At 40.5% G+C, this 22911-nt stretch overlaps 1 protein-coding gene across 1 annotated transcript; it reads right to left on the bottom strand.

Annotated features, from left to right (window-relative positions):
* Positions 1-52: 52 nt before the first annotated feature.
* Positions 53-3775, bottom strand: LOC139407627 (mitochondrial ribosomal protein L55). The gene is made up of 3 exons (XM_071151460.1): positions 3587-3775; positions 811-1012; positions 53-674 (listed from the first exon to the last, which is right to left on the bottom strand). The coding sequence occupies exons 1-3, from the start codon at positions 3628-3630 to the stop codon at positions 525-527; spliced, it is 396 nt and encodes a 131-aa protein (XP_071007561.1). The 5' UTR covers positions 3631-3775; the 3' UTR covers positions 53-524.
* Between the last annotated feature and the right edge of the window lie 19136 nt (positions 3776-22911).

Genomic DNA, 22911 nt, shown 5'->3' with positions numbered 1-22911 from the left:
AATGTTGAATGGGAGGTAAGCTTCAATTAGGCTACGAGTTGAGAAATAAAAATAGTAGGCCTAGCTCTTTTTAATTGTGCACCAAAACTGTTTAACATGCAATTGCATTTACAATTGTTGTGCAATGGGCTTATAAAAGCACATTTTACTCTTGCAGTAAGCAACTGAGGAGCTGCAGGAGGAATCCCGCTCAAAATAAGCTCTGTATGCTGTGTGAGTGATAGTTATGTTGGATAAATCAGATAGGCTACATGACTAACGCAAATACACACAACAATTTTATTCCACTATATTATGCAAATTGACCTATAGACCGATAAGAATGATGGTCAAATGTATTTCCATCAATGAATAAATAACATTTTGCAATGGGAGTTTTTTTTTTACCAGTCATTTTGGACTGCAACAGTTTTATTTAACAGCTTTTCATTGATTAATTTGTTTTCCAAAAGCTGACAATTGTTGGCTAACCGAAAACTCTGATTGGCAGAATAGTCCAAGTTAAATAGCTACAACAGGCTCTATCACTTCTTCCAAAACTTGCTGTAATCATCCACTTTGAAATCATCTTCGAATTCCACTGTCCTCTGCTTAACAGCGCCCTTCCTGGGATCCCGCTTCCGCATCCTCATTTTCCTTTCTTCCTCTGAGAGTGTACTGATGTCCACAGGCATCTGAAGAAGGGATACAATACCAAATCCTCACAATCAGTCTCACAATCTGATTAGCATTCAAATGTAGTATTCCTGAATAGCCAAACACTGCAAAAACAGATAATCCAATTTTTGTTTTCAGTTCAAGGATGCTTACCATGAGTATCCTCTTGGGCTCTTTGTACCTAATGTTAATTGTGGAACCATCAGGTTGTACGAGCAACAGTGGATACAACCTTTCATACTTCTGTCGACTGCTTCGTACAATTGATGTCTTGTTGGAGTTGTGCTGAGTGGTTGTTGTGTGTAAACTTGATACACGAAGGAAATGACTCTGAGCAACCATCTCTTGTAGACATCTAAAAGACAAAACATTCACAATGTTGAAACAATTAGGATCTAGAAAGGACAAACTAATATAAAGGCTTCATGCAAATGTACTCAGAAGCTTGCCGCGAGCTGCCCAGTGATGCGAGCCTACCAGATGAGCTAAATGCCTTTTATGCTCACTTCGAGGCAAGCATGAGAGCAGTATATCGGGGATAGTATATCCAGAGAGAGACATGATTCCGTGAAACAAAGTATGTTACAGTCCCTGATGTCTATCTGGAAGGAGATCCTCACCCTGAGCTCATCTACTTTATTGTCCAGGGACTGAACATTAACGAGTAATATACTCGGAAGCAGTGGATGGCGCGCATGCCTCGTGAGTCGGACTAAAAGTCCGCTCCGAATACCTCTTCTTCACCGGCGGCGTCTTGGAGCAGCCTCTGGGATATTCACTCTGATATCCAAAAGTTATTTCCGGCTGTATGTAATAACAACACAAAAAAAAAACGTTCCGGGCTAACAACGTAAGAAAAAATAAATGAAAAATAAATACTGCAAAGTTGCTTAGGAGCTGGAAACAGAGCTTGCTGTTGCTAGCACATTTTTCCTAGGATATAAATATTTGGTTGTTATTTTACCTGAAATACATATGGTCCTTTTTTGGCTGGATATTTGTAGAATTTTGACCTATTTTGAGTCATACAAAATCATGCGTTCTCTACTCCAACAATTAATCCACAGATAAAAGGGGAAAGCTAGTTAGTTTTCTTTGATTAATATCTAAAAATAAAATAAAAAACTCTCCTCATTCATCTTTCCACTTCTTCTGGATTTGATATGGTGGTTGGCAACCAACTTAAAGGTGCATACTACCACCAACTGGACTGGAGTGTGGACCTCTTATCTTTCAATCATGTGGGTTAGTATGCTCATAAAAACCAATGAGTAGTTGGGAAAGGCGGGACATGTAGCACGTCAAGCATCTATTTTAGCTCCTGGCTACACAGGCCTGCAGGAGCAGTTTGGATGAAATTATTCACAAACATGCATGTGTACATTTATTTTGCAACACGGACAGTTTAGTCAGCATGTAAGAAATCATTTTTCACTTCTCTCATTGACTTCCCCAAAACCCGGCCTGGTCGGGTTCTATTGAACAAATTCAGGTAGATCCCTCCCCGTTTAGTTAGTTTCCGTTTAAGAAATGCGTTGCAACAGAATCGTCATAATAAATACACTCCCATGGGTGTATTCATTACGTATTGCAACTGAAACAGTTTACCATTTAAGAACCAAACGGTAGCAAATAAAGCAAAACCTGAATTTGTCCAATTGAAACTTTCGTTTTCGTTGGAAAGCGGTTTCGTTGGAATAAACGGTTATAAACGGTTTCTGTTGCAAAACCGACTAAACACTTTGCAACAGAATCGGCATAATGAATACACCCCTGCACAGTGGCCTGTTTTGTATGTTATTTTGGCATTCAAACTTGTCACATCAGTTTACAATGTAAAAAATACAAAATACAATTAAGACACATACAAACATGGTCTCTTTTTGCTTTCTTGACCAAGGCTGGTCCAAAATGCAAGTGTTTCAGCCTAGCTCAGTGCTTTCTGTGTTTGTGGGAGAGCCAGCAGAAAATACAGAGCGTTGGGGTTGGTAATGTTCTCTATTTGCGCCGTGATTGGCTCAGTGTTCTGTCACTCATGGGGACATGACATCACCGCAAAATCTATGGGGAGAACTCGAATATTCAAGCCCCTTGGGTACTGCTATAGATTTACATTTGAAGTGCCCATCCAAGTCCGGCTCAAGGTCATTTGCCACAGATAAAATTACATCAAATCACGTTATATCTATCATAGCTTTGATTGGACTGTCAACATCATACTTAGCAAGCTAAATCTTAGACAGCAAGCTGGAGAAGAAGTCATCATCATGAATCAAGTCGGCAATCTACTGGCAAACCGTTTTTAGTCCTTGTCATATGAAGAAAAGTTATAGATAAAACGTATCGGTGCTCATCAGCATTGGACATAAAAAGGACACAAGAGAAAACACAAATTAAACAATGAGTGGTTTGAAAGAATTCAGTGGCTAACTGTAAGCGTGACAAAGCAATCACTAGCCTGCTATTCAGTGGAGAGGGTGTGTTGTCCAAGTTGGGGTTTAAGGGTCTCTTTTCCCAGCTTAAAAAGATCAACATTCACATGCAACACCATGGGCCAGAAAAGGTTGAATACATTGGCCAACTGGAAACTTGGAAATCTCAGACTTAGTTAGTTCAAGACAACTGGGAACTCTGAAAGAAACAAGCTTAGAGTGGGTAAATACATTTTGAAAGATCATCCAACTTGGTCTGGAACCCGGGCCTCTTTTTAGAGCTCCAACCTGCAGATCACTGACGTCATGATTCAACCTTGTTTCCTCCCCCTCCCTGACTTGCCTAGTTAAATAAAGGTAAAAACATGTTTTGTTTGTTTTAAATTACAGGGCGTTGAATGCGGCTCAAGCCGCAAGTAACGCCCTGGACCAGAGCTACTTGTTATCTAACGTGCGTCCCAATGAATGTCTTCAAAACCAACACTTAGTTTATTTACCTGTTTAAAACACTCTTCGACGTCCATACTTTCTGTAGGGCCATGTCGGATTTTAGCTAGCGTTTTTCTCAACGGAACATGAAATTGTTTGGTATTCTAGCTAGTTATCTCGCTAAACGTTATGTTTTAGATTTCTAAAAGAGAGAACAGGAAGTGGAAGGTCGTGCGCAGTTGTCCCGGTAAATAAACGACGTCAGGAAACAATTACCATCCAAATGGTTCCTACATGTGATAAACCACGTCAGGAAACACATCCTGCGTGAATAGTCATTGGTTTAAATCAAATCAAATGTCAACATTTAACAATAATGTAATACAGTTGAGTTTATTAAAGAAGAAATTGTCAACTTCATACGTAAATGTATACATGATATACTTTATTCCTAGTTATATTAATATGCCCTGTCTTGTGTAGTTCAGTCCTCCTGGGATGTTTGTGGGCAGGGAACCACAGGCTAAAAAGCCAGCTGGTAATGTTGTAGTATAATACTCATTTTCTCTGTAGCCAGAAACAAGGCTCCCTTAACTGTCTCCTCAGTCTTGTTTGTTAATAAATTGCGGATGGTTGAAATATTTTTCTTAACTAATTAATAATACATAGAGTTAATATATGTAAGAATTTCTCACTAATGTTCTTAGATTTTCGGTGATTGCTAAACAGAGTGTCATCTGTCGTGGTTTTTATCAGCCTTCCGTCAGCTTGGACACTTCAATAGGCCACATGTGCAAAGTCATTCACTTTAATTTAGGTTAACTTTTTTTATTTTAGCTGAGAAGGAAGGTAGAATTGTAATATTTGGTTACTATATATTAAACATCTACAATTCATCTGACTTGGTCCAGCCATTCCATCCACAATGAAAATTCGCATTATTGTCATTAACCACTAGAGAGCGCACAACCATAGGATAGTGTTGCGTTTTCAATGTCAACCAAAGCGCTCTATCACCTCAACTTGAGAAGTGTTACACCGGCAACTCTATTAGGGCTTATTTGATTCAGCTGTTGTATTTCATTTATTTGCTGATCAGATCTGTTTGTTGCTATATTTGAGTGTAAGGGCTGTCCATTGGCTTTAAAGTAATTAAACCGTAAAATACAATTTGAGTGTAAGGGCTGTCCATTGGCTTTAAAGTAATTAAACCGTAAAATACAATTTCTTTATGACACAATAATAAAGACAAATAAACGCATGGCAGGGCATATTTTAGTTTCCCAGTAGATGCTGAAATCGCGTTTTCTACTGCCAAGGGTATGAGCAGATGCTGGTTGGAATAAGTAACAGTCCCTCTACTTTCCTTCACAAGCAACGGCTGAAAGTGAACTGTTAGAGGTGTGTGTGCAGTTGGTGGCTGTGCATGTGGCTTCTTTATATCCCTGGAGGCCAGTTGAACTGTATTATGATGAATACTATTTTCCTCTTCAATTCCAGAACCAATTATTCACTTGAACAAAAGAAGATGAATTGTGTGGCAGGTATAAGTGAGTGTTGATAATGGTGGAGGCTGATTCTCAGGGGGGTGCAGTTTCCATCCACAGTGGATCACCATCACCTGTTGCTATTAATACTGTAGTTACCTTACCTGCGGCATTAGCAGAATTGTCAGATTTGATATGACAGGGTTACCCAACTGGCGCGGGTGGTTTTATTTGGCCCCAAAAATGTTGGGACATAAAAGACTGTAAATGCAACATAAATTTGTCTCCACATGATTTAGATTTTGTTAATATGTTCCCAATTATTTCCACGCATAATAAAGAGATTGTAAATAAATTTAAGCAAGGTTTGAATTATTATGTTTTAGTCAAATATATCTGTTTGGGCTTCTTTGTCAATTTGCGGTCTACAAATTATTTGTAATTATGTTTCGGTCTCCAGACCATCCACTCAAGACAAAAATCGGCCTGTGGCTGAATCAGGTTGATGATCTCTGTGATATGATGGTATTACGTAGCTCTAGTGCCTGACTTTTTAAATTTGTATTATTAACGAACTGTGAAATGGCTGAAAACCATTCAAATATGTATTTTTTTTCAAAAGTTGATGTCAAAAAGGTTTATTCACAGTCATCATGTTTGTGTTTATTTCCTAGCCAAGAATAAACCATACTGTAAATGCATGACAGTGAAATTAGATTCAACAGTAGGAGAGGGCAACCTCCCCCTCTTTTATCAAGCCCTCCAAGGAAAGGAAATATTGTACCGCACTGTCAGTCTGCACCCAATCGCTGTGTATAGCACTGGCCTTTCAACACATACATAGAGCCAGGGCACTGCAGAGGCAAGCCATTCGCTTTCCTCACAATGAGAGTTTGCCTTTTGTTCTGCTAGCCTAGATGAATGAATGACCTTATTGTAAAATTAACTTATCATCAGTCTAATTTATAATCTTTCTGTGTTATTGTGCACACGTCTCAGTTTTCAGTATTCCAGGGTTCTCCCCTTCAAAGCCAGGGCTCAGATTGGTGCTGCGGCTGTGGGCAGGTGAGTGTGGGGGAAAAAATTATGTCTGAGGAGAAAAGGCTTGCTTTGTATGACACAGATGGCAAAGGAATACCCAGACAGCAGGCCCATTATTTTTCAGGGTTAGGACAGAGAACACTATGGATCCATGTCCATTTTTATATAGATTAATCCCAAGAGTAAGAACACACATATTTAGACACTGTTATTCAACCTTACCTTATCTGTTTAAAGGAGCAATCTGCAGTAGCTACATCCATTTTTGGATTTATAAATTAAAGATGTGTACCCATTTATTCTTGAAGAATATAACTTAGAAATGTCTCATGAGTTTAGTCATACCCCATCAGAATCCAAAACATAAGCTTGTTTTACCCCAATGTTTGTAAACAAACTAAATGTAAACAAACATTGTATAGCCTCGACACACGTTTAGAACTATTATTTTGATGTCATGGATGGTCAGTCCTTGCATCCATACCTCTATCAATGAATTTGAGAGTGGTTACATTTCTCCAGCCACACCCTTGGATTTTTAGCAAAACAGTGGCAGCTGGCAGGGAAAACATTTCATTATTTTTTCAACTGCTGATTGACGTATTAAGGACACATTTGTTTAGACGATAACTGAGAATTTGCATTAAATAATTTCTTATGAAACCATAGCTTTGATATCAGACTTGCATATGTAATAATACATCCCATTGACTGACTGTTTAAAGGTGTGTTTAAGGTCTAAATTGAATTACCAGATGTCTCATAATGGTTGAATTTAGTCTTGAGTGAGAGCAGAAAAACTGGAGGAACAGGGAATGTTTGGTTGAAGGGGGAGAACACTAACAGTATAGTTTTTCTTATATTTTATATTTTCCCCTTCATACAGATGTGACTTGTCAGGACAGGACTGTCCAGGGGCAATAGTAATTAATTTCAGTTTGTCCCTGTACACACACTGACTGCCTCCCCCATGGAGTCCCCATGTCCTTCTCAAAGGAATTTCAGACAGGGCCCCAGGCACCCTGAGTGGCTTGTTTGACTTAAGATAGTTGAGCGGGATACACTGTGGGGGAAACCATATTTTTCTTTCACCTTATGCCACCAGTACACCATTGCAGTTCCCTTCAACAAATTGTTGTTGCTCAAGACGATACACGGACTGTTGAGAAGCCTTCTAATAACACGTGTGAAACACAAAGCATCTGAAAAATACTGGTTTGAGGAATATCGTTTGAAAGGCCTTCAAGTGTTACAGTATGTAATACAGCTGTAGTGGTAAGCGATAGGGATCATAGAATACAAAACATCTAGACGCTTGTGTTCTGTATAACTGATCTCTGTGGGTGCTTTCTCTCCTACACAGGCAAATGAAAATGGGTCCCAGACAATGTAACAGTTGTTGGGTGTTTCAGAGGACTTATTGTGTTGTTTTGTGTGTCTCGTTCTTGGCTCTGCAGACGCAGTTTTGCCTGCCTCCTGCCATTACAACTCCACTAGATGCCCATGCCAAGCATGTCATCTGCTATGGTTACCAACAACTGACATGTAAATATTTGTAGTCCCAATTACTGCATCACACAGAGAAAGGGCTGCCTGTTGACTCGCTCCCAGACTAATTACATATCGATGTTGGGTTCGTTCTGGCGCCGCAGCAGAAATCAAAGGGGATCCTGAGACACCATGCCAAATAGTCTCATCTTCACAAAGGGGAAAGGGTATTAAACTACGATAACAGAGTTCTTCTCTCACCAGTCTCTTGGAACATTCAGTTGAATCAGAGAACATAGCCCCATGTGAAAAATGAATTTAATTCAAATGCATTACTGCAAATAATGCATTTGTAAATATGTTACTGTAAATATGAGATACCTTGTCAATTTATTATTTATTTGGTTTTCTCTCCAAATGTATGCTTATACTGTATATCCTGTATTATCGTACACTTTTGTTCCCTTTAGTGAAAACAAAAAATCATTAGGAACTCTGGAATTAGTTTGCAAGTTTACATCAGTTTGTACAGTTTACACTAGTAAATGTGTAACTGTATAGTTAGTTATACAGTAGCCTATCTTAAAGATGTCTTCAGAAGTTCCTGATTAAAATATATAGAGGTCCAGTTTGAATATGACCCACATCCTGATGAAACAAGAGGTAAATGATAAACCAAGGCCATATCTTAGCAAGAACAATGGTCAGACTCAGACAGCTGAATGGGTTCTGGCTGCCAGCCCTTTATGGGGAAAGTTTAATTAACTAAGTGCTAGTGGTCTTGTCCACAGAGCATTTCATGCAAAGAATAAGGGTCAAGAGGTAAAGGTAGAATTCAGCTTAGGTGAGGATATTTAAATCCTCCACCTACCATTGTTCTTTAGCTGTGGCAGAGTGCGTCCTAAAGTTATATAGCAGACCTCATGTGGTGAGTCAGAGGGAGTGACCATTGTTATGCTGATTACAGAAACAATGACTGAGCCCTAATGAAGCATTGATGACTACACCCCATATAGCTCAATATTTATACTATGTCCTGATCAATTGGACCATAGTCTACACTGTCAAAAAAAATACTATTTTGATCAGTCAAAAAATAAAAATACTTCAACTTGTTACAAGTGTCGTGTCTTTACTATCATTAACTGAAGACAAAAATATCATTTTTATCCCAGATTCTCTGTAATTAGTTACTGTGCGATCAACTGATTAATCACGTAACTAATTAACTAGGAAGCCGGGGCACAAAGGAAAAATATTCACATTACAAAGTTATCATTTCCTAAAATAACTTTTCAGATATTTTATCTGATCAATTAGTCTTAGAATTAATGAATTATTTACTGTACCTCACGTTAGTCTCATTCCAAACGTTGTAAATTGTTGGTTATCTGCACAGAAACCAGTCTTCACTATGAGTCATCCATACATCAATTGTCTTAAATCATTTATTTATTACTAACTAAGTAATTCACAGATGCATAAACAAACAAACATGTAAATGTGGTTACATGAAATGATAGGAGAATATGCCCTAGTGGGCTGAACCGGCATGGCGGCTTGTTTGACAAAAGGGGAAGTGGGGTCGACTAAGAAGTCACTACAGAGTAATAATTATAACAATTGAAATGCTAATCCTTTACACATGAACGCTCACTCATTCGGGAACAATTGCAATCAATATATATATTTACGGTCAGTGTGTCATCTTGATCGCTGGTGAAAAGTTTGTCTTTCGTAGAATTGTCTGTCTCTCTCCCTCTCTCTCTCTCTCTGTCTTGGTTAGAGGGGATAGTTCAAAGTGACATTCGTTATAAAATGTATCTTTCGGCGGTTGTCGTTCTTCATGTTTAATGATACCGAATTCCTAGTTTCAGACTAGTAATTAGTATCAAAGACTTGTTCTTATTCTGTCGGTATCGATAGTCTAAGAGTTTAACCACATGGTATGGTTAAAAGATGCAGCAATGGTCTACAACCTTTGTCCTCCTAATGGAGAAAAACATGGTCTGCAACCTTTAGCCATCTCGTAATTGAGGTAAGCTTGGTCTGCTGATAATTTCTCAAAGTTGGGTTTTATTCGCAATGGCAGAAAAGGGGCTGTCCCAGGAGGCCTGACCCTAACTGGGCTCAAGGGCGGTCCTCTGATTTAGTTCAAATCAAAAGGGAATTGTATTTTTCTTCATTAAACAGTCCACAATCATATTACACAATTTATACAAACAGTATCATACTCACTCATTCATCGTATACAACAATTAGATGTAAACCTCATATCTGAGGCTATTATATAAACAGCGTTATGGTAATGTGGCCACACCGTCTCCCATGAGCTTCCCAAGTTGTAACAAACGGACCAGTTCGTAGCTGGATTCTTCACCGATCTTTTATACTTTCTCTGGAACATGAAATTTGTTCGTACCTCAAGTTCTGTGAGGTGGAAGGATTTCCTTTGTCCTCTAGGAAAGTTTACCCCTCTCTACTATGTGGCCATGTGGCAGCGTCTTCTCAGGAATTTACGACCTCTGACCACAGCAGCCTAGTTGAAGGAGGCAAGGGGGAGGCAGGGAGAGGGGGATGGATTTGGGGTTGTTATACCCAAAGAGGCCAACGTCATGACACAAGTAAATGAGTTAGTTTTCTTAATTGAAAAATATAACATTTGTTGAAACCAAATATGATTCAATGCCAACTGTTTTACTTTTAAGTGCTTTGACATTCTATAGAAATGTAATAAATTATTACATTTAGTTGTCACAATATCCTAACCAAGCATTGGCTAATTTAAAGGGATTCTCCAGTACTTTTGTAAACCTTTTGCCAGTATTTCTGAAAGTAGAGCTCACGAGCCAAAAGTGGTCCCCAAAAATGGCATACTACGTCACATATGTGCATCACGTCATTTCTCTCGCTCTGCTGTGGGTGCATCTGGTGTCTCTGGGGGGTCTTTGGCCTGGTTTGCTAACTACCTCTCTCAAAGAGTGCAGTGTATAAAGTCAGAACATCTGCTGTCTCAGCCACTGCCTGTCACCAAGGTAGTACCCCAAGGCTCGATCCTAGGCCCCACACTCTTCTCAATTTACATTAACAACATAGCTCAGGCAATACGAAGCTCTCTCCTCCATTTACATGCAGATGATACAGTCTTATACTCAGTGTCCAAAAAGCTTTCTCTGCCCTTAACCTTGTTCTGAACACCCCCAACACCAATGTCATGTGGTCTGGTAAGAAGAATGCCCCTCTACCCACTGGTGTGATTACTACCTCTGAGGGTTTAGAGCCTGACCTCATACATGTACTTTGGAGTATGGTACACTGTCCTTCTCTCAGCACATATCAAAGCTGCAGTCTAAGGTTAAATCTAGACTTGGTTTCCTCTATCGTATTCGCTCCTCTTTCACCCCAGCTGCCAAACTAACCCTGATTCAGATGACCATCCTACCCATGCTAGATTATGGAGATGTAATTTATAGATCAGCCGGTAACGGTGCTCTCGAGCGGCTAGATGTTCTTTACCATCCGTCCATCAGATCTGCCTCCAATGCTCCTTATAGGACACATCACTGCACTCTATACTCCTCTGTAAACTGGTCATCTCTGTATACCTGTCACGAAGACCCACTGGTTAATGCTTATTTATAAAACCCTCTTAGGCCTCACTCCCCCCTATCTGAGATGCCTACTGCAGCCCTCATCCTCCACATACAACACCCGTTCTGCCAGTCATATTCTGTGAAAGGTCCCCAAAGCGCACACATCCCTGGGTCGCTCCTCTTTTAAGTTCACTGCAGCTAGCGACTGGAACAAGCTGCAAAAAACACTCAAACTGGACAGTTTTATCTCCGTCTTTTCATTCAAAGACTCAATCATGGACACTCCTACTGACAGTTGTGGCTGCTTCGTGCAATGTATTCTTGTCTCTACCTTCTTGCCCTTCGTACTGTTGTCTGACCCCAATAATGTTTGTACCATGTTTTGTGCTGCTACTGTGTTGCGCTGCTGCCATGTTTTGATGCTACCATGTGTTGCTACCATGCTATGTTGTTGACTTAGGTCTCTCTTTATGTAGTGTTGTGTCCTAATATTTATCTGTTACTCATGGTGAGGGGCTAAAGGCTCATTGGTGGAACTTTAATTGCTAGGGGGCTGGCCCATGTGGGGGAAATGGTGCAGCTCAGTTTCTAAAAACTTTTGCTTTCAAACTAGGGATTTCGTGTTTAATTAAGACAGTAATTCTGCTCATAGATGATGCATGTATGATCTCAATACGGAAAGTAGTCCGATGAAGTGAAAGCTAGCACAGAATGGAATATGTTCCGGGAGTCATCTGACGGCATTGAGGAGTATAGCACATCATTCATCGGCTTCATTTGTTAAGCGGAGTGACACCGGGGAACTCAAGAGCAAACTCGGATGAGGAAACGGGGATGAATGAACCAAAATATTTATTGTTACACAGAGATATGGAGTGCAGATCCAGGGTAGCTTGGATGAGTTGCAGAAAAAACAGATGTGGAGACTGAGGTTGGAGTTGGCTGAGTAGAACAGGGTGAACAGGTCCTGAGGGGAATCCAAGGTAGTGGTGGTGAGTAAAATCCAGAGCAAGGTAGTTGGATGGTGAGATGTGGAGCAGGAGCCAGAGACCGAGCGTTAACTGCAATGAGAGGATAAACAGTGTCAGGCAGGGAAACGGGCACAGCAGAGTAACAGGATCTTGTGTAATCATAAATGGCTAGAATCATAACTGACTGAGCAGAGATTATGATCTGGCAAAGTGGAAGTGGCAGGACTGAATATTTCTAGAGGTCTTGATTATGGAACGGGTTGCAGCTGGTAGGGATCTGCTCTGACTCCAGCACATCTGTCTCCAACCACACAATCACACAGAGAGAGTACAGGGGGAGTAACTGCAGGTCAAGAAGACACCGGATGAAAACCAGAGGGCGTAGCAGGAGCAGATGTGGCATCATTAATAAGTGCATCGATGACGCCGTCCCCACAGTAACTGTACACACACATCCCAACCTAAAGTAATGGATTACAGGCAACATATGCTCTGAGCTAAAGGCTAGAGCTGCCGCTTTCAAAGAGCGGGACACTAATCCGGACGCTATTAAGAAATCCCATTATGACCGCCAACGAACCATCAAACAGGCAAATTGTCAGTACAGGACTAAGATCAAATCCTACAATACCTGCTCTGATGCTCATCGGATGTGACAGGGCTGGCATATTATCACAGATTACAAAGAGAAACTCCGCTGTGAGTTTCCCATTGACAGGAGCCTACCAGATGAGTTAATGCCTTCTATGCTCGCTTCGAGGTGTGCAACACTGAACCATTTTTTAAATGTATACCTTTATTTAACTAGGCAAGTCAGTTAAGAACACATTCTTATTTTCAATGACGGCCTAGGAACGGTGGGTTAACCTTGTTCAGGGGCAGAACAACAGAGTTTTACCTTGTCAGATCGGGGAGTCGATCTTGCAATCTTTCGGTTACTAGTACAACGCTCTAACCACTAGGCTACCTGCCGCCCCATATGCATGAGAGCACCAGCTGTTTCAGACGTAGCCAATGTAACATCCACAAGGCCGCAGGGCCAGATGGATTTCCAGGACGTTTACGCAGAGCATGTGCTGATCAGCTGGCAAGTGTCTTCACAGGCATTTTCAACCTTTCCCTGAACCAGTCTGTAATAGATGTTTCAAGCAGACCACAATAGTCCCTGTGCCCATGAACGCCAAGGTAACCTTCCTACCGCACCGTAGCACTCACATCTGTAGCCATGAAATACTTTGAAAGGCTGGTCATGGCTCACATCAAAACCATCGTCCCAGAAACCCTGGACCCACTCCAATTTGCGTAATGCCCAAACAGATTCACAGATGACGCAATCTCTATTGCACTCCACACTGCCCTTTATCACCTGGACAAGAAGAACACCCATGTTAGAATGCTGTTAATTTACTACAGCTCAGTGTTCAACACCATAGTGCCCTCCAAGCTTATCACTATGCTAAGGACCCTGGGACTGGATTCTGGACTCCTTGACAGGCCGCCCCAGGTGGTGAGGGTAGACAACACATTCGCCACGCTAACCCTCAACACGGGGGCCCCTCAGGGGTGCATGCTTTGTCTCCTCCTGTACTCCCTGTTCACCCACGACTGTGTGGACACACACAACTCCAACACCATCAATTTGCATCCTGTAGCACTAATTCCAAAAAGTTTTGGGACACTAAAGTCCATGGAGAATAAGAGCCCATCCTCTCAGCTGCAAACTGCACTGCGGCTAGGAAACACTTACCACCGATAAATCTACGATAATAGATCATTTCAATAAGCATTTTTCTACGGCTGGCCATGCTTTCCACCTGGAAACCCCTACCCCCCGGCCAACAGCTCAGCACCCCCTGCCGCAACTTGCCCATGCTAAGATCAAGTCCGCTTCTCCTTCACCCAGATCCAGATAGCTGATGTTCTGAAAGAGCTGCAAAATCTGGATCCCTACAAATCAGCTGGGCTAGACAATCTGGACCCTCTCTCTCTAAAATTATCTGCAGAAATTGTTGCAACCCCTATTACTAGCCTGTTCAACCTCCTCTTTTGTATCGTCTGAGATCCCCAACGATTGGAAAGCTGCCGCGGTCATCCCCCTCTTCAAAGGGGGAGACACTCTAGACCCAAACTGCTATAGACCTATATCCATCCTGCCCTGCCTTTCTAAAATCTTTGAAAGGCAAGTTAACAAACAGATCTCCAACCATTTTGAATGTACATGTACATATTACCTCTATTAACCCAAATCCCTGCACATGGACTCGGCATGGGTAGCCCTTGTATACAGCCTCCTTATTGTTATTTTATTGTGTATTTTTCTTTTAGTTTAGCAAATGTTTCATACTTACATTTTTTTAAACTCTGCATTGGTTAAGGGCTCGTAAGTAAGGATTTGACAGTAAGGTTGTATTTACCTATTGTATTTGCAGCATGTGACAAATAAAATGTGATTTGATTTGAACTACACATTGACACATCCAGCCCAAAGCAGGCGGTTTAAAAAAATACTTCATAAATGCCACATTTCAGGACGATGTCTTTACATTAGAAACCTTATGTAAACTTTACATATCATTACATATTCTGGCAGTGTACAATAATACATTTAAATGATGAAAAGAATAGACACATTAACTGATTCTGACTAAAGGGAGTACAGCTACGACTGTAAGTGACTTTTTCTTAGCAGGTTATGAGAATTTAAGCTAGAGTTAAGGTCATTAACATGGCAGGTTAGGAAACTTAAATAAGGTTAGGAAAATGTATATTGTAAGGGTTATCTTAAACACCCCTACTCAACGAAAAGTCACGTCCTTTCATAACTGTACTCCCTCTAGTCACTACCACATTACCTTGACTGACGTTCACTTGTATGGGTTGGCAAAAAGAATAAACGGATAGCCACACCCCCAATAAACCCCCAAATATTATTTTTGTCTGCCGACTCTTCATTACCCCACCGCTATTCAATGCGCATGCGCAAAGTGTTTAGAAGCTTTCATTTCAATTTTAAAAATCACATTGATCTTGTAATTTGATTTCAGACAAATTTAATAGAATAGGTTGAATGAAGTTTAATTTTAAATTATTCCAATCAGTAAAAGCACGTTAGATTAACAACAGCATTTTCCCACTTTCTACTGTGTAGTTTCTGCATAATTTCTGGCAAGTGACAATGGATTTAGTTTTACTGAGAGGGGCGGTTAGATGTGATGATGGCATGTCATTGATGTTATTTTGTCATCGTAAAAGGTGGCCGTTGTAAACACATAGCCTAAACTGATTCAGAGAGGTAGAACACTGGCAGGTTAGCGGCCGTATGAAAGGAATGTGGATGAAGAGCAATCGACAGCACAGCGCATGAAGAGCTCCCAGCGCGGCGCGAAAGTGAGATCAAGCGGGATACAGTTGCAACCTGAAGCCCAGTCAGTGTAGATTGGAGTTGGCATTTGCTGTTGTTATCTCGGTAGCATCAAACCTGACCTTTTATGCAATGGCGTGCATCTTTGAAGTATGTGCTCTCCATAGGTTTTCTGTCTCCCAAAGGGCGATATGGTTATCCTCTTGGTAAAGAAAGAGACACTTTTCTCATAAAATTCAACTACACTTCAACTACTCTTTTCGGACTGCTCTTGTGTTTTGGATTGCCTTAAATTTCTCGAGTATTTCAAGGTACGTTGTGTGTTTATTTCTAAGGCTTTCCTTCAAGTGTGCATGATGAACGTGTGTTAATCAAATTAAATGGAATGCGGGACATTTGTTTATTTTATTTTAGCATTTTTGATGCTGAAATGTACATGCGTTTAGAAAATATTCATTCATAATGTGTTTTGTGGGGAAATATTCATTCCACATGCACCTGCTCATGTTGTAGCATGGCATGAGGTTAGAAGCTACACATGTAAAGTCCTGACTCCTGTGATTTATTGCAAGGTGATGTGTGCTCACTTGCATCCCACAAGAATGTTAGACAAATTATGTAAATAATGAGGTGGAACACATCACCATTTCATAAGAATTTTCTGTAACCCTTATGATATAAACAAACTGTAATCCTTGACATCATGTATGGTCATAGGGGAGAGTGGGGTACGGAGAGCCAGAGGGGCAAGTTGAGCCATCCTTGTTTCTAGGAAACCATACACAAAATTAGTAATTTGACCAAGTACTTAGTAGGTAATCATTTTATTGAGTCTCCGAAGGAAGAAACCACATGGAAAAAGTTGTAAGCAAGTTATGTCCAAAAAACACATTAATTGTGTTAAGAGTTTTCCTGATGCTTGTATTTAAACCAAAGTAGATTATTTTAAGATTGTTCTATACATCAGTTGGGGTCTCTATAAGCTTCAATATGAGGTCCTAAATATAGCATGAAAATGTATCCCTGTAGCTGTGTGGGCTAATATAGTCAAGATGTTTGCCATGGGGTAAATTGAGCCAATGGTTGAGCCAATGGCAAGTTGAGCAAACTGAAGTGTTTTCTTCCCAGGAGTTAGGCCAGGCCCTGTTGTTACCTTGCATATGTTAAAATAGTTTAATAGTACAAAGTGTTTGTCAGGTGTTAAAATATATTTCAAATTATTAAAAGACAAAAAAGTGATTGTGATTGTGTTGAGGGAAGTGGTAATATTTAATTCAGTACAGACATTTTGAGGCAACTTCATTTAGGGCTCAATTTACTCAATTTACTCCAGTTATTTTCTTCGACAAGCAACGTTTTCAAAACTTTAATGTTTACATGAATTCATGTTATTTTCCAGTGATACGCAACATCCTGAAACATAGATGTAGATATCATCTTTGTTAGAACGAATACTATATTTCCCTTGATGGAGTGATGCTGAATGTAAAAAATTGCATATTTTTCCCTAAATCTCTCCCCTAAAATCTGTTTATCAAGATGCCTTAACAAAAAAACATTAGGGAGACCTTACAAGAGAATTTCAATTTTCCATGGATAATACATATGTTGTTTTTATGCTTGGCTGTTTTTATTCTTATCCCTAGGGGGCATCACTGTGGAGAGTGAAAATCACCTGCTGCATTAACATTAGTACCATGTCTTCTTCATAAGCCCAGTTATGTGGTTAACATAGAAAGATCTCTGCCACAGTACCAATAAGCCACCTCTGATCCCAGGGTCTCCTGTCATCCTCATGATCATATGTTTGGTACAGAGACCTTGTATCAGTCCAGACATGTGAGCCAGAAGTGCAAATCTCTCCAAATTAAAGAAATGTGATATTTCTCACTGGAAGGCACGTGGATGCCAGGGGGACTGAGGAATGGGTTATTACCGCTATGGATGTAATTTCAGGAGACAGAGACCTGAGCCCCTTCTGGCAGTGTTTAGGAGCTAACCACACCACAGTGATGCAGAATGTTGAGGGCTTTACATGTGGCACACTGCATCATGCCTTAGCACGATGGGGAGGCTGGCGGGCAGGCGACTGAAGAGATTTTGCTCTTCCACTCTGCTCCCACAGCTTTCACACTCACAGCTCCCCAGGATGCTGTCAACTGAACTATCTCAATTCTTTCCCCCCAACGTGGTGAGGATTTGAAGTTATGCAGTAGTCAAGAGATGTTCCTCAACAGTTATCATGACACATGTTCCCTCTGAACTTCTGAACTGAATCATTTGAGGCATGCTCAGGGAGAAGCCAAACAAGAAACATGGCATTTGACTTTAAAAAACAACACATTACATAAAAAGCTAAACTGAATTGTGTCTTATTGGTCCTTTCACTTTATTTCAGATGACTGTAATAGTGACTTTGGCTTGTCAATCACCCACAACTACTGCCAGTGTTAACACAAACATTGCTATGTTTTTATTTTTATTTAACCTTTATTTAACTAGGCAAGTCAGTCAAGAACAAATTCTTATTTAAAATGGTGGCCTACCCCGGCCATGTTTAGTGTACATCATTCTAATTTTACTCTAACTTAATTCAATAAAACAATTGTAGACCTTGCACCAGCAGAGGCAGTCATATGCAGTGGTGGAAAAAGTACCCAATTGTCATATTTGAGTAAAAGTAAAGATGCCTTAATAGAAAATGACTCAAGTAAAAGTGAAATTCCCCCAGTAAAATACTACTTAAAGTAAAAGTCTTAAAGTATTTGGTTTTAAATATACTTACGTATATCAAAAGTAAATGTAATTGCTAAAATATACTTAAGTATCAAAAGTAAAAGTATAAATAATTTAAAATTCCTTATATTTAGGCAAATCAGACGGCACCATTTAAAAAGTATTTATTTATTTATTTTACGATAGCCAGGGGCACACTACAACACTCGGACATCATTTACAAACAAAGCATTTGTGTTTAGTGAGTCTGCAAGATCAGAGGCAGGAAGGATGATGTTCTCTTGATAAGTGTGTGAATTGGACCATTTTCCTGTCCTGCTAAGTATTCAAAATGTAACTAGTACTTTTGGGTGTCAGGGAAAATGTATGGAGTAAAAAGTACATTTTCGTTAGGAATGTAGTGAATTAAAAGTGAAAGTTGTCCAAAATAGAAAAGTAAAGTACAGATACCCAGAAAATCTACTTAAGTAGTACTTTAAAGTATTTTTACATAAGTACTTTACACCACTGACCAAAGTTAGGGTCACATTGTGAATTCTCTAATGCTTCTCCATTGCTGCCAAGTGCATTCAGCATTTTTCTACCCTCTGCTGTCTGAGACTGTCAATCTGTCTGGGACTGAGTCCAGCTTTCTAATGGAGGGTTGGTTGTTTAGCAACAAAATTGACGCATTCGCAACTATGGGGCAAAATAGTCGAGGTTGGCTTAGATTGACAACATGTAAACTATATTTTGTCTCCATGTTTATTGAACAAATTAATACATTTGCACAATGTGCACTTGTTGTCTCTCAAGTACATTGTTACAGTTGTTGGTTAGCTAGCTAGTACATTTTTTTGTTGCCATATTAGCATTGACATCAGTCAAAACACCTCCAAACAAGACATCCCACTGGGCGCACACAGGTTGAAATGTTGTTTCCACATAATTTCAACGAAATTACACGGAACCAACGTGGAATAGACATTGAATTAACGTCTGTGCCCAGTGGGATGGTATCAAGAACAAGATAAAACTAGCTAAAACGAGCCACCTATGTTTTCCCACATGGCTGCTTCTTGTCATTGTTGCTAGCTATCTGCCCGTTCAGGATCATAACAACACACGACTTCTGGGCCCCTTCGATGTGGGTGCATCATTTTCATGACGTTGTCAGCCAACCCGTCTATAGATGTACTGTTTTTGTTAGAAACTTAACAATCTCATAAGGATACCCAACAATTTAAACATTTGAAACCCAGAAGACTATAAGAAAATTATATACGGACAAAAGTAAATCTTTCTGAATAGCCAGGTTCTTGACATGGAGCCCTTTTTGTTGACTTTAGCTGATATTGGCAGCTCATAAAGGGATTTCATGGACCCACAGTAAAATAGGACATGGGAAACAGGGCTAAATGGCTCTGTTTTTATCATTATCTTTGACCTTTGGTAATCCCTTAGAACCTCTATGGTCTTCAGCCTCAGTATTGACATAGAGTTGCAGAGTTTTCCTGTGTGGAGTTGAGGACGGACCCGTTACCAAACTGAAAAGGAAAATAACATGTGAGTGTTTGGACTTTCACAGCACAACTTGACCCAGATTACTCCGGTGTACAGTCTGGGTTTGTGTACTAGCATTGGTGCTATACTGGAAAATATGCATCATATTTGTGTTTGAATGGTTAACTGTGTGACACATGGGACCATGTCAATGGCTGGGGTTAGGAATCCGAAGCCAGTGTGCTGGGAGTGTTCCAGGCCTAACTCATCAGCACAGTCATATGTACTGCCGGGTGCAAACCCTCCCCTTCAGTCAGGACTAAGGGTCTTCCAATAGTGTTTACAGTACACTACAAACCTGACATACCAGCGTTATCTAACAGCATGTCAGAGACGATTAGTCAAGTCAGAGAATGTGGTGAGCTGTCTTGGCCTTAATGCCACGGCTCAGGCATGGCAGGCACACAGTGATTCAGCATGGCACTCACTCCAGGGAGAAAACCCACCTCCGCTTGGCTCTGCTTCCTTGTGAAATGTTCCTCTATTACACAAGCCTCTACCATAGAGCTATGAACTGGCAGATTACAGGTAATGGCCAGTTCTGGGTACTTCATGTCCAGAACTCCAGATCAAGTGCACTGATTTCAGGAGACTTGGACCAGAACGCTCAACAACTGCATAATGCTGATAGTAAATATTCTGCAGTGCACTGCACATGGATGACATCTCTCAGACAGGTTCAGTGTCAGTACTGAATGGGTCATGCTAAATGACTGCCAAAATCTAAATCAAGTACCTCCATCTCTCCAGCCTTGATTGATATCAGGTTACTGTTGGAGATAATAGTTGACCTGGCTGGTACAGTCCCTGACTAAAGGCTTGACAAGTGGCTCTTGGTCAATACTGTCTATTCAAAGATATGACATCACCCCTTATATAATGGGCTCAATTTAGTAGAGCTTTGTACAGTCAATTATTTGTAACAAGAAACTTAAGAACTGTGCTTGGGGCTACAGTACCAGTCAAATTTCTACATTTAACCCCAAAAAGTGTTAAACAAAACAAAATATATTTTAGATTCTTCAAAGTAGCAACCCCTTGTTGACAGCTTTTGCACACTCTTGGCATTCCCTCAACCAGCTTCACCTGGAATGCTTTTCCAACAGTCTTGAGTTCCTACATATGCTGAGCACTTGTTGGCTGCTTTTCCTTCACTCTGCGGTCCAACTCATTCGAAACCATCTCAATTGGGTTGAGGTCGGGTGATTGTGGAGGTCAGGTCATCTGATGCAGCACTCATCACTCTCCTTCTTGGTCAAATAGCCCTTAGACAGTCTGGAGGTGTGTTGGGTCATTGTCCTGTTGAAAAACAAATGATAGTCCCACTTAGCGTAAACCAGATGAGAAGGCGTATCGCTGCGGAATGCTGTGGTAACCATGCTGGTTAAGTGTGCCTTGAATTATAAATAAATGACTGACAGTGTCAGCAGCAAAGCACCATCACACCTCCTCCTCCATGTTTCACAGTTGGAACCACACATGTGGAGATAATCTGTACACCTACTCTGCATCTCACAAAGACATGGTGGTTGGAACCAAAAATCTAAAATTTGGACTCATCAGACCAAAGGACAGATTTCCACCGGTCTAATGTCCATCGCTCGTGTTTCTTGGCCCAAGCAAGTCTATTCTTCTTGGTGTCCTTTAGTAGTGGTTTCTGTATACCACCCCTACCTTATCACAACACAACTGATTGGCTCAAACGCATTAAGAAGGAAATAAATTCCACAAATTAACTGTCATCAAGACAAATTGTGACTACTTTGAAGAATCTCAAATATATTTTGATTTGTTTAGCACTTTTTTTTGCTTACTACATGATTCCATGTGTGTTATTTCATAGTTTTGATGTCTTAACTGTTATTCTACAATGTAGAAATAGTAAAAAATAAAGGCAAACCCTTGAATGAGTAGGTGTGTCCAAACTCTTGTCTGGTACTGTATATCTATGTTTTTTAATATTATTTTTTGCTAATAGGCAAACTTTAAGACAGGCTACTGTGGAGTTTGGAGGATTATTGAGTTCACATTCTCCTAGCACTTTAAAAACTATACCCGTTCCCACAACATGCTTTGTCCAGTGTCCCTCCATTCCCTCCCTTCATGTCTTCAATGACTCACACCTGATGATGCAGTGTATTGCGTCATGTACTGCTATATACTGTAGCTGGGCAAGTGGCCACTATTTGATAGCTCCTCATTGTTTGGTATTATTACCATGCAAGCCTGTTGCCGGCCCCTGCTCTACATCATCTGTTGTTGGGTGGAAACACCAGTCGGGGTGGATTTTATATGGCCCTCATTTCCTGAACTCCTTCCCTAGACCTAAACATACACCGAGGCCCCAATCCTAGTGCCTCAGTACAGGCCATTCATGTCCCTCCAGATGGTTCTATTCAGAGCTGGCCTAAATATCCCTCCCAAAGCTGTCTGTGTGGGGATGTGCTGGAACACCTTACCATAGAGGCTACAAGCCTGACTCTGGACACCTATTGTTCTCAGCAGAAATGAAACAGACAATTCTACTATGAGTCTTCTCTTCTAAGAGCTGGGGCCAAATCACACACAGACAAACACACATATCCCTCCAGTAAAATAGTACAAATATTTTGGATAAACTCAGGTTTGATAATAAGGACAACAACAGCATGTCTTGACAGTATCATTGGATATGAACACAATTTATTATCCAGCCATAACTCTATACTGACTAAATAACTATACCAGGTTAAGATTGGAATTTCTGCTGATCTGGAGAGAATATGAATCTGGAGAGATCTGGAGGGAATAAGAAAATAGGAAAATAATGAATCTCTTCTGAAATAATGGGTCTGTTCTGTTCAGTGGTCACAGCTCCAGATTCCTCAGGGCCAGATGTCTACAGTACTGTACTAGTGGAAGCCTGCGAGGCCTCTATGAATGGTACAATGCAGAGAAACAGCACCAGAGCACTGTTGATTAACGTAAACATCCTGCTTGCGTGTGTGTGTGTGCGCACATGTGGATGGTGATTACCATGACAGCATCGAGTGTGTTAGATCAGGGTGTGCGGTCCACCACCGTACATCACTAGTGCCGAGCTCCCTGCCATACAGGACTCTATACCAGGCGGTATCAGAACAAGGCCCTAAAAATTATCAAAGACTCCAGCCACACAAGTCATAGACTGTTCTC

Source organism: Oncorhynchus clarkii, chromosome 4, assembly GCF_045791955.1.
Source record: "Oncorhynchus clarkii lewisi isolate Uvic-CL-2024 chromosome 4, UVic_Ocla_1.0, whole genome shotgun sequence".
NCBI lineage: Eukaryota > Metazoa > Chordata > Actinopteri > Salmoniformes > Salmonidae > Oncorhynchus > Oncorhynchus clarkii.
This window is presented reverse-complemented; position numbering and strand designations above follow the sequence as displayed.